General features: G+C 39.8%; 1 protein-coding gene across 5 annotated transcripts in view; it reads right to left on the bottom strand.

The window, feature by feature from the left end:
• The window catches only part of sema6cb (semaphorin 6Cb), a 164564-nt gene that overhangs the window by 53906 nt on the left and 97338 nt on the right, over nt 1-13320 (bottom strand). For all 5 annotated transcript variants that reach the window (XM_085176842.1, XM_085176841.1, XM_085176844.1 and 2 more), the window contains 4 exons: nt 10368-10482; nt 8864-8921; nt 4434-4490; nt 3944-4045 (listed from right to left, as the gene is read on the bottom strand). In XM_085176842.1, the coding sequence (XP_085032968.1) occupies nt 3944-4045; nt 4434-4490; nt 8864-8921; nt 10368-10482 (332 nt within the window). The remainder of the gene's footprint in view (nt 1-3943; nt 4046-4433; nt 4491-8863; nt 8922-10367; nt 10483-13320) is intronic.

The raw sequence follows: 13320 nt of genomic DNA, 5'->3' as shown, positions 1-13320 counted from the left end.
CACACTGCAGTAGTTCGGTTTTTTTGTATGTGCCTCTTGTTCAGCATTAAAAGGTGAACTTTGGTTAGATTTGGTAAATAGTGCTTTTCACAAAAATACAGGTGAAGAGTTGCACAAGTGAAGGTAACAGCAGTAAAGATAAAGTGCTGTTAATGTGTTTTACAGCTTAACGAATCAGAGAAGGCAGAAAAACAGGAAAAGGCTAATTAAAAACATGCCTCTCAAAAAAAATCTTTAAATAAACAAACATGGTTAAACATTTTAACGTAAGACTGGTAAGGCAGTAAAGATAAAACTAACTTCTAATGCTTATTGGACCTTTTCCTTGAAATGTGGCAACAAAAATGATTTTTTTTTTAAAAAAAGAAGCAATTTTGGGGTATTTTTTCAACACTGGGAATGTTTGCAAGGAACTGGGTGCATTCCACAGTATTTGTTCATTACTTACGAAGTAAGTTAATTCTCCAAAATAGACTCCGAATCTCGCATCCATGGAAGCTTTCAACCTCTAAGAAACTTTGAACCCCGAAAATTCATCAAGAAAGTTATTCTGATGTTACTAAATGGTGTAACTAATGAGAAGAAAACATTAAAACAATCAGGAGGACTTTGAACAAAGAAAACAAAACAAACATGGTTAGTCCCATTCAGTTCCCAATCAGTAATCATCAGAAGATTGGTGCTCTTTAAGCGAGAATTAATTCTGTTTACATCTGAATACAAATCACCAGTATTCAGCCAACTTCTCCTCACAGCAGTTTGTTAATCCCCCAAACATATTTCAGAGAGAACATCAGAGAGAAATTAGGATTCAGCAAAGTTGTGCAGCGACTGTAGGGTCGTTACCCCAGTGGGCACATGAAGACAGACGGATTTGATGCTTCAAGGTTTAGTTGTATCGTAACCGCATGCTGAAGACAGCCTCGCTGTTGTCTACACACCAGCTGTCTCAGCAGCCTGGTCAGTCAAGCTGCCAGTGCATGGCTGGGCATCCATTCGTTTCTTTGAACAACACACACACGCCTCTGACCCAATCCCCTACTGTCTTCCACAGATTTTTCGTGGATTCCCAGAGACAGGTTCCTTGATATGATTTACACTTCCTCCCTCTCTCCCCAGCTGTGTGGATACTCATCTCTTGTCAGAAAAGAAAAAGGGTGTTGGGGGCTGCAAAGAGAACGAACGTGTGGATGTGTTTTAGTAAAAATGTAAAGCTGCTCTTTTTACCAAAATTGAGTCTGTGGCAGGGAGACGACGATAATGTGTGAATGTAGGTCGCTACGCAGTTCTCTAAACATTTTATATCAACTTCTCTACAGGACCTTCAGGACATGACTGAGACAGGATTTGATCCTGGAAGCAAACATCAGCCTGTGGAGATCCTGCGTCTATAAGCCTCGAGACAAGACTGAGCATTGTTCAATAGAATGACTTCCGATTTCCCAAAACTAGACATAATCATGCTGCAGTGAGGCCAACACTCATTTTAAACATCTGGCAGATTATTTTCTGTTTTACAAAAGTGTAAGAAATTAAACAGCTATCTTTATGCACTGCACTTGGTTAAATATTATTAATTACACGTCTTAGTATGCATCCACCAGGAAACAAGGAGCCATCAGAAAACGTTTTTACTTTGCTCTCAGATCCATTATGCTTCTTCAAAATAATCCCTTATTTTGAAAATATTTAATTCTAATTAATTTCTAATGTTGTGGACTGTTGGAAACCCCAGGAGTTACTTTGTGGGTTAGCGCACTGGGGAGAAGAAGAAAACTGTCTAGAGTTATTCAACTCCTCTTTGGTTTGCAGACTCCCCCACACCCTTAGATTTACAGTCGGTGCTGTGGGACGTCTACTCCCCCCTCTTCTAATAGCCTGCTGTGAATCCCAGTCCAGAGCTGTGATGTCACCTCAGAGCTTCCACTGCTTCCTGTCAGCTTTTTCAATAGTCCTCAAACTGCGGAAGACTTACACTCACATTGTCCGTACACAAATTGTACCTGTGCTCCTGCTAAAATATAGTGCTTTCAGCTGGCTAGAAACACTGTTATTTATCTCTAAAGTGGAGGGGTAACCAGGGAGGCTAGGTGCATCTGAGAGCCTCGTGTACTAGCATGGATTTGCCTCAAACTTTGTGCCATTATGGTCCCTGATATTCCCACTTCCCACTCATTCAGCTTTGCTGTCTAAGAGGTATGAATCAAGCCACCATCAGCATACTTTGTGTTCAGTCAACAGTCTGCTCTTCGTGTTTTACCAACACGTTGTTCTATCAACATCAAACTTTGAAGTCTATGTAACACACAAATATGGGAATACATTGCAGTAATATTTAAGTACAGATACTCTGCTAATATTTAAACGTTTGGGCTCCATATTTGTGTGTGTTTATTTCAACATCTAAGAGTTGGTTCTTTATTTTGTCTGCATTCAGCCTGCGTGTTCACTCTGCCTCTGCTGATGTCTTAAATCAGTTTTTCCAGTTATCTTTTTAGGCGTGCCTGTAGCTTAAGCTCACAGCTGTTTGTTGTATTATCGCTGAAGTGCTGACTGCCAGACTTCTTTTAAAGCTGACGAATGCTGCATTCAACCTGGAATGACCTCTCTTTGTGCCAGTGTTTGTGGGTGTTACATCACAGTAGATGTCTTTTTTCCCCAAGTGCTGCTAACATTTTTTTTAATCTATTGTTCGAGCTCTAGCTGACTATTACAGATGTTCTGCATCAGCTTGTTATTTACAATAATCAGGCCTGACCTTTATTTTAATCCACTTTACGCAATTCATCTATGTGACCAGTTTTCTTAATAGTAAATTAATGTATGCATGCTGTAGAGTTCAATTGTTCAAACTGCTCTATTATATTATGATGAAACATTGTAATTATCTCTGGTGCAGCTGCTGTAAGGTGTTATTGTCTAAGACACCCTGGCCAGCTATTTATTTATTACCCAACCTTAAGGGCATGTTCTCCATAAGTGTGCATGACATGTTTTTCTATTTCATAAAAACAAATATCAAACCTATGAGATGTTTTATCACAAATGTCAATAGAGGATTTCAAGCACCACCACTCAATCACTCAAGTTCTGCCATCTTACTTCAATATGTTGTAGTGCTTGTGATGCATGTGGCCCCTTATTACTCGTACAGCTGCTCTTACTGTTCTATATTTCTTCATATATTCTTATATATTTTCTATATTGCATATTTTGTGTACTTTGTTGTACAGTTATTTTATTTTTAACTTTAATTTTTATATTTTTGTTTATTCTTTCCTAGTTAAATTTACCCTTTATTTTAATTTTCATATTTATTTCCTGTATTGTGTATTTTGTTGTACAGTTATTTTATTTTTAACTTTAATTTTTATATCTTATTTTATTATTTCCTAGTTAAATTTACCCTTTATTTTAATTTTCATATTTATTTCCTGTATTGTGTATTTTGTTGTACAGTTATTTTATTTTTAACTTTAATTTTTATATTTTTGTTTATTCTTTCCTAGTTAAATTTACCCTTTATTTTAATTTTCATATTTATTTCCTGTATTGTGTATTTTGTTGTACAGTTATTTTATTTTTAACTTTAATTTTTATATCTTATTTTATTATTTCCTAGTTAAATTTACCCTATTTATTTCCTGTCCTATTCATAGTCTTTTATTTTAGGTCACGAGCAGTTGTCTAAGCATTTCACTGCATATCGTACTGTGTATGTGACAAATAAAATTTGAATTCATCCTGATGACTTGCACACGAAGCCCGTGAGGTGTTAATGTGGCATGAGTTTAGCTTAAACTTTGTCATTTCCATTAGCAAATCAAACAACAGCATCCAGCTGACAAAATATACAAGGACAGAGAACCTCATAAAAGCTGTAATATGATCTCTTATCTGTAATTGAGGCCAGACGGCGGCACACGGGAGTACGGTTTCCTACCTTATAGTTACGGCAGGTGGGATTGAAAGCGTTGGTGCCGCAGGCGAACAACGTCTCATCGTTGCGTGGTACCAGAACTTTAATGTAGTTGTAACATTCATCCTGTCAGGAGAAAAAGACCTGGACATTATTGCACATCATAAAGCCGGTCCGTTGTGGGTCCTGGCACGGCAAAAACACAATCAAAGAAGGAGTTGTAGCAGGTTAACAGTTTTCTGCGTTTTCACAGTCATTATCGTAATCCCCAGGGCGATTCTTGTGGTTTCACCGTTGCTCTGGAGAGAAAAATGTGACGCCAAAAAACTCAAGTATGTCTCTCCTGATGGCTGCATTTCTGATAAGCTACCTGCACACTACTTTTGCTCATTAGAAAACTTCTCTTGTTCAGGAAATGAAGGCAGAGGCAAATACAGAAGACCTAAGAAGTGAAACCCAAGACCGAAAACAGAACGAGATGAGAATGTGTATGTGTCTGGAAGATTATACTCACGCTGTTTTTCCCTCTCACAGTGCATTTCTCCACATCCTTCGTCTTCCAAGTCAGTTTCTGAAAAATGAACAGAGAGCCAACTGTCAGCTCAAAGACAAGCTGCTTCTCACCATCCCAGCTTTTGTTGCTCCCAATCGTTCAAGTGCTATTACGAGACAGCTGTGATGAAAATCTCATTAATTTCAATAAACTGTTGTGGAGTAAAACAAGCAAACAGAGAAATATCAGCGATGCCTGCTGCGGCTCGAGCAGCTCATCAGTGGGCAGTTAAGCATTGTGGTGCCTCAGTGATAAAAATCTCTGTGAAAATGCACACACGAGTGAAACAAAACACAAAGCGCTGCTCGCAACACTTCACTGTCTATATAAGGAGGAGTCAATTAGCTTCATTAACCTGCTGGCCAAAAGCCCTGTCCTTATTTTGTAGACACGACAAAATACACTTTTTGTAGCCGTGCTAGTCGTTCAGCAGGCTTTTATTGAAAAAGATCCATCAGCTTGTTAACAAGCTCTGCCAGCTGAAGGATTAATGTTCCCCCATCAACTGCTGACTAATTTAGTGGCCAAACTTTCTCAGAACTTGTCAATACCAAGCTAAATACTTGGAATTATTTAAACTCATTTCTCAATAGCATGTGAGCAGATAAGAGCTGCATGGCTCAATTGGCTGTCTGGGAACAAATTGGCTAGCTTGAGTGGAAGGCTGCCAATATTGAAGTATTCAATATTTCTGTGCAGTCGGTCGATATCCAGACCAAGAGTTCTCGTCGTTGCCACATAATAATATACATTTTTGAGTGAAATGAGCTTTAGGTAAATGTGTCCCCACCAAAAGAAAATATTTGCCACAAATCCAGTGCCATACTTGGTTAAAGTAATACTGTACAGTGCTGTGCATAATTTTTATGTCTTTGCTAAAGCTGCACAGAAAGCAACACCGGTTTAAAATGCATCTTGAATCTTTACTGAAGCTGAGGTTTCACTTCTGCTGGACCACAAGTCCCTGAAGCACAATTCATCCCACAGGCACCTTGTTCTCCATTTCTTGTGGCTACCTCTCAATTTTCTCGGACAGCTTTCAGTATAGCAAAACTTATGAAGAATAGATTTGCATTTTAATTGTTAAGGGTACATCTACAAAGTTAGTATTATTTCATTTCCACTTTCTCAGATAAACATGATAATGAATGAATAAAAGATTAAGGTTACTATTCATATGTATTTTTCTCATTGTCAAAAAATAGAATTAAAACATATCTCAGTACTTCTCTTACATTTCTGGATTTTAAACCCTGTTTTTTTCACTTGGCTTGAGCACACTGGATGAAAAATAGTCATCACACAATTTCTATGGATGTGTCATGGTCCCCCTGCCTGCCCGGCTGGCCCTGTGTGGCTACATGCATGTTGCTTTTGTCTCTCTCTACTTGCTGCCTGGGCGGAGCTCATTGTGGGCTCCCGCCCCTGGCCTTCACCAACTGCAAGCAATCACCTGTGGCTCCTCACCTTAGCTGTGTCCCAATTCAGGGTCTGCACGCTTGAAGTACGCATTTTAAGTGTGATTACATCACCGCCACGCGCCGATGGCTGTCCCAATTCGAAGTGTACTTCAAACGCATACTCCAAATGCGCCGTCGATTTCCCCAAATATCAAGCATGGTCCGGTGCGCGCTTCGTGGTCCCATATATCCCACAATTCATAGTGCAGCAGTGGGTGTGGATAATTTTGCCGCAAAATACGGCAGAAGGGAGCGGCCGAAGAGTGAACTGTCAAAAGTAAGTACTGAATATGACGTCACTTATTTATGTGCGAATGTTTAATAACGAAGAACATTAAAACATTGCTGTTGGCCACATTACCACAGTGAGATGATTTTAGTCTCATGAACAACATTAGCTAATTGTTATTTACTAGCTAATCTTGAAATGACTGTTCAGTACAGAAATGAAGCCCAACAATCATGTTTAACAGTCCCGTGGTCTCAGCCTCAGATACTCAACTGATCAAAGTGATGTCATGACAAAAATGATTGACCAACAAAACATTTTTTCTCCTTCATTTCTGTCAAACAAAGCTGTATGTAACGTTTCTCGCGGTTAGTATCTTGGTTGCTAGGCAACCTGAACAGCGTGACGAAGGCTAGACCGTCCCATTTCACAAGCTCTCACTTCCGCACTTTTCGTACTTATAGTACGCAACGTCCGTAGTACGCGTAGTGCGCGTACTTCAAACTACTTGTTTGCTCTCGCTACTTAAGGCAGTGACTGAGAGCACCTCGCCGCTGGACTATTGAGTAACGCTCGTCAGTGCTGCTTTAGCCTAAGCCGGTTTTGTGCTTTCTTCGTGAAAGTTCTCCGTGTTAATTCCTGATCTCTGTATACAGATTCTTCGTGCTCGGTTTGGAAGTTTGGACACCGAAGCCTGTCCGTGAGTGCCGCAGTGAGAGTGGCGTGTGTGAGGAAAGGACCTTGCCAAGTGCATTCTTCTGTTCGTGTGGAGCGGAGCAAGAGAGGACACTTTTCCTGATTCTTCCCTGTACCCCTGGGAACCTTGGCCCCCTTCACCTGTATATAGTGCACCGGGAGTGTGTAAATAAAATTCAGTTTTCTGTGATTTCAGTCTGCGCCGAGTCCTCCCTGTTCCCGCGTGACAGGATGAGAGTTCAAGCAGCAGGATAATGCATGATAGTTTAGATTAAAATAAAATAAAATAAAGCACAAGTCACAGATTTGTGTTAAACAGACAATCCAAGTTACGGTAGGAGTCATTCATTCCTGCTTTTGGTCTTTTATTTAAATTATTTTGTCTGTAGGAAAGCTACACTGCCAACCTTACTCTAAAGGTGAGATGTCCCTGGTGCACAAGGGTGTACATCTTTGGTCTAACACATTTTATATAAAACCCAAGATTATGAGTCAAATTTTGACACCAAATCCATCACTTTGTAATCAGTACATGGCACACTGATTTTACAGCCAACACTTTGCTGTAGAAAAACACCTTTGTTTGGAAGACCTCTGAGGTGATTTTGTGAAGGTCCAAAATGATTCAGTAGGACTCAGCATTTATGGTAATAGGTTTTACCTTGTCCACGCTCGATTCGGTTTACTAATAATTACTTTTGGCCACCCAGGACCGGGGAGACTGGCGAAGGGGAGAATGCGAATGAGCGCCCGGTGTGAAAAATGAAGAGCTAGTTTAAAAATTAGCCGCCATGAAGGAATGGATCTACGATGATGGGGGACCCACCATTTTCTGATATGAGTCAGTCACACACCACCAATTGAACTCAGATGGATAACAGCGTAGGACAGCGAGAACGTGATGGCGGTGTATTCATACAGTCTTTAATAATTTTCCTCTCAGTTCGTGCTGTCACACTGGAGGCAGCAGCAGTACGGGTGAATTGGGAGAAAAAACGCACATCATATACACACAAAAGTCCTCATATAACCCAGTAGAAAAAACGACTAACATAGTTTTGTTCAAAGGTTCCCCTTCTTTGTGTTTTGTTCCACACCCAAATCAATAGTTTAGATGTCCTCAGTGTGGAACGGAGGTGTTATCAGAATAAATATCCGTGTTTGGCAGTAATTTATATACAACCAAACAAAAGTCCAAGCCTTGGAGGGCTTTTATTTAAGTGCAATCATGTTTGACAAATGAGATTCAGATAGGAGTGAACATGGCACTTCAAACAAGAGCAGCGCTCCACTTGTAGTGGATATAGATGTCTGAAGAGAGATTGCTTAATACTTGAATGAAAGGGAAAGGCAAAGGGTAGAAAACAAAATAACGAGATACAAACAAAACAGCCCATCCCCCCTGTAAACACACCACCGTTCAAAAAAAGAACAAAAAATGTACAAGAAAGGAAAAGCTGCACAAAGAGCTCTACCTTGGTTCAAACCATTCCTTAAAATGGGTTCAGGTCTATTTTGTCCCAGTGATGTATTATCCAGACTATTACTATTGGCAAGTAAAAGCCCATGTTCGCTTATGTGAACGACTTTAAAGTTAATCTTATGTTTAATGAGCACAGAATCCTAAAACTTATTTCAACTTTAGCAGACCAAAATAGTCGAGTAAGCCTGATAACACTCACATTATTGGTATTGATCGCGAAGGATCGAGAGATCAAACTTTCTTTAAATGTCAGAGTCTTACAGAAAGAATTTACCTCTGAAGTGAGTTTTTGCATTCAGAAAAATCAACAGACTGTTGTTAAGGTTTAAAAGCAAATGGCAAGTGCACGATCCAAGATAAATAAAATGTCCTTAAATAAATGAATATCGACCTAAACACATGTATCAATTAAAAGTTCTATGTTGAACTAGAATATAGCTATGGTGGTGGTTTTTTTGTATAAGATCGAAATAAAGTAAACACATTGGAAGATTTTCAATCATGATAGCAGACAGACACTTACTTGCTGTGGGATTATCTGCTCAGATGAAGCTGCAAGATTGATGGCAAACACATGGTCCCTGCAAGAGAGTGAGTCACGACATTATTGATGTCATCTTTCTTTGCAACCCTTCAGATTTTTTTTTCCCCAATGCAAAGCTTTAGAAGCATCTAACTTAACCAATTCACCAAAACCTGCTCCAAAACTCTCCTTTTTTCTCTGAGTGCAATTGATTACAGCTGTGCAGCAACACAGACTGGGAGGTGGATTAACAGGCAAGGTTTATTGGCTTTTTGGCTTCAGGACATCACACGAGTTTTCCAACTATCGACAAAACCCATATGAATCACTTTGTGAAGTGAGGAATGCATTTGTTGCACGCAGCTGTAGAAAATATTAAGCCAGTTTATGTGCATATAGGACCTCTATAACTTTTTGGACTGGGTTCTTGGCAGTGGGAGCACTTTATTTTGAAATAGAGCCAAACGCTATAGCAGAACTTACTTTGCACAATGCAACTGGGCAGAGGAGGTGCAACCCTGTACTGTTTAGATAATTAACCTAAAACACATCGAGTGGCAGAGCAATGTGCAAATTAGGCTGTGTAATGCACTTGAAAAAACTTCAGAGGTCCTGCCAAACTGCAAACATGAAAGCAGTCTGATGCAGAAGTGCTGCCTGAGATATAGTTCACAAAGAGCTAAAAGTTTCATTTTGGAAACATTTACCTTTTGGAAGTTTTACATTTTCACAAGAATGCAAAATTACAAGAAGCAGTTTCTGTAGCCATGTGTTTTTTTTCCCCTAATCACTTTTTACTTTCACTTGGCCTTCGTGGAGTTCTTTATTATGCATTTAATATATAATATCTGCACTGTTGACACTGATTTGTTTTGCTGGGCTATTTTCCCTCCCTGACAATTAGTTGCAAATTTTGTCTTTCTTCATTGTGTCCTTCCAGGAGCCCATTTACCTCTTGCCCTGTTTTTGCTGCAAAAAAGGAAAAAGAATAAACTGACTTGTGCTTAATTAGCTTTACTGGCTAAAAAAAACAAACTCCAAATGGGTAAACGTGTTGCTTATATAATCAGATAAATTATTCAGAGCTTCTTGGCTGCTTATCAAACTATTTAAGAAGTGTGTGGATAAAGGTTTAGGTTAAAGAAACATGATTATAATTACTCACAAAAGCATTTATTATACTGAAGCCTTTGTGCAACCATGCACATGTTAACATAGTATCAGACTTATAGATGGATGCTAATGAATATAAATGTGTAAGATCATTATTAACTATCCCTTTATAAATGTACAGATTTTACAGTAGGTTGGTAAAAAAAAACACATGTATGAAAATATCCCTAGTCCTTATAGTCCTAATATTTGTATGTTTATACATGAAGTAATGGTCAATGTTTTACACGAGATGTTTTGAGTCATATTTTCAACTCCAGTAAACAATGTAAACATTGTTATATTATATCTTTTGTTATGTTGAATTAGCAGCTGAGTGATGGTGACTGACCGTGCAGCGATATAGAGCATGTGGTTGATCCTTAGCATCCGCTGGAAATCCAGACCCAGGCGGACAGTGTCATTGTCTGACATGAGTCCCTGGAAGCTGGGGTAGAGGTACGAGGCTGCACGGGCAAAAAGATGAAGAGAAGAAGAAATTATTCGAGTATAATCAGTCATATGCATCCCCCCCTCCAAAAAAAGAGAACAACAAAACAAAAAAACAAGTGGAAACTGACTGTGACAGTTCACCGTGGAATCAAAATTTTAAAACTAAAATGGGGATTTCCAGTCTTTGTCAAATGTCAGTGGCGTTTTTTTCCCTTTGAAAAAAAAAGAAGCAGCAATTTTTCAGTTTCACATTAATGGAGGCAGCTGGACAATGACAGCTAAAAATTTCATGCACAGTAGTATTAGCAATTTAAGAAACACTAACCCAAGGTTACAATTTAGTCGTCTTTTTGAAAACCCTGAGCTCACACTGTATGCAAATGCACACTTGTGGAGGTGGATCAGGGAGAAAAATAGCATCCTAAGCTGCAAATTAGGCAGTCGTGTCATAGAAGTCAATCTGATTTAAATACCTGGCTCCTCGTAAGCATTTCTGAGCAGACATGTCTGGGGACTGTGCCAAGTGAGGACAAAGAAACAAATCAAAAACATCTGAATAGACATTCTAATTGTCACATTTAAATCAGTCTCACCTGCTTCAAAGGTCACGAAAGTTTAGCTTAAGCTGTTTTCATGCATGCACTGCACCCGTGAACTTTTCTGGGACTTATCAGGGAGAGCCGCACGCGAAAATGCAAATGTTGGACATTAAATACTCTTGTGAGGTCCTTATTGCAAGGTCTGTCTGATGCAGGATTGTGCTGAATGTGCAAGTAGGCCAACTAGTGGGCGACACGTGTTCCATCTCCTGCATGCATCCCTGTCACAGAAACGACATGATGCACTCACTCCAACGCAAACCATTTACTGCTGCATGACACGTGTGAGAAAGGAAAATATCCCAACGCGATTCTCCCGAAATCTTCGAAAGTTCATGTGTGAAAATGTCTTTAGTGTTATTATCAATGCCATTAAATGCCTTCACCTGGTAAAGTGCCTCTATAACAAATGACACCAACAGGAAAATCATTAAACAAAAAACAAACATAAAATGTTAAATAAGATAAACTGAGGGAAGTCGTGCAAAGAAACAGTGATTTAATATAAACTTTATGGTGCACTATGGTTGATTTTCAGCTCCCCCTTCTTCCTCTTCCGCATGTTAATTTCATTTTCTTTCCCTTACTCAAAGTGCAGACGAACTCACCAGAGGGCAATATTATTTTAAACAATGGGAGATTGTGTCCAGTACTTTAAATAACAAACAGTCTAACAGTCAGCCAGTGGATGGATATGCCTTTCAAAAACTTGATTAAAAAAAGATCCTTCAGGCAAAAATGGAATAAGCCTGGCTCAATACTGACACCACACTGTCTTCCATATCAGATACTTCCCCTGCTGTCTTCCTCTTTTTTAACTAAGCAAAGATTCAGCTGAAGGCCAGAGCATTCTGTGTCTGTAAAGTACCGTATTAAGTGCCCTCCAGCTTCCCATCTGACCTGGGCTGCTGCTGAATTAGCAATCCCCCCTAGAAATACACCACAATCTGAAATTAGTCTCTCTACAGGGAGCCGTGCACGCTCCTTTAACCACTCGTCTCAAATCGACTGTTTAAAGATTTAAATGCCTAATGTCTGGCTGAGTGCTGGACCTTGCTGTGCTGTCTGGTGAAGAGACTCCCAGTGGCTCAGCAGCCCGCCCTGCCATCCTCCCCCTTGGCAAATGAGGATTTCTAATTACTCTTTAGCACTTTCACACCCTGTTTGGCTTGGCTAGGTCATTGCTAGCAGAAAACCCCCAGGATAATGACTCAAGGCATTTAGGATCGCTACAACGAGAAGAACGTACAACGTATAAGACCAAGTACTCAAAGAACTACACCAGAATCCTACATTGAAGCTCCAGCAACACTTGTATTATGAAGAACAATGTTATTTCTTGAGTCAAAGAAGCTTGCAAAGAAAAGCGTCTGGACTTCTTTAACCTCTTAAGCCCCAAGCCTACCTGATCTCCTGCCTTTTGCCCCTGTATCAGGGGGCGTTGGGGCTTAAGAGGTTAAGTTACTTGAAGACGTTTCACCTCTCATCCGAGAAGCTTCTTCAGTTCTAAGGTCAAGTGGTGGAGAGTCCCAGATATAAACCTAGTGGGAGTTTCCCCCCACAGAGGGACAAAAGGACCCCCTGATGATCCTCTAATTGCCTGAGCCAAGGTGTGAAACTGGGTGTGGGTCCCATGATGTAGGTCGCATGATAAGGTGGGGCCAGGTTTCCCAATGAACTCACCCGAAACTCTGGCTGATTGGGACCCACACCCAGTTTCACACCTTGGTTCAGGCGATTAGAGGATCATCAGGGGGTCCTATTGTCCCTCTGTGGGGGGATACTCCCACTAGGTTTATATCTGGGACTCTCCACCATTTGACCTTAGAACTGAAGAAGCTTCTCGGATGAGAGGTGAAACGTCTTCAAGTAACTTAAAGAAGTCCAGACGCTTTTCTTTGCAAGCTCCTTTGACTACGATGACCTGGATGACTGAGAACCTTCACAGACAATGTTATTTCTTGACCATCTTGATGGTTAGCTTTTAATCTTCATGGACAATGGGAGTAGGTAAAGTTGATATGCTGTAAAGCCAATTTTGTATTGAGATGTATTCCCCAAACTGCACTTCAAAGATTGCATTTTAAAGAACAAATGAAAGAAAGAGGAAACAGTCTGTCAAGGACACACGTTAAGTTATGACATGTTATCCATAACTGCTAGGACTTAGTTCAATATTTAAAATCTATTGCTACTGCATAGTAATGAGAACTTTTAAAAGGAACCTTTTATGCCCTTTTTCAACTGCAGGGT

Source organism: Neolamprologus multifasciatus, chromosome 11 (assembly GCF_963576455.1).
Source record: "Neolamprologus multifasciatus chromosome 11, fNeoMul1.2, whole genome shotgun sequence".
NCBI lineage: Eukaryota > Metazoa > Chordata > Actinopteri > Cichliformes > Cichlidae > Neolamprologus > Neolamprologus multifasciatus.
Note: the sequence above shows the minus strand (reverse complement) of the source record. Positions and strands in the feature narration are given on the sequence as shown.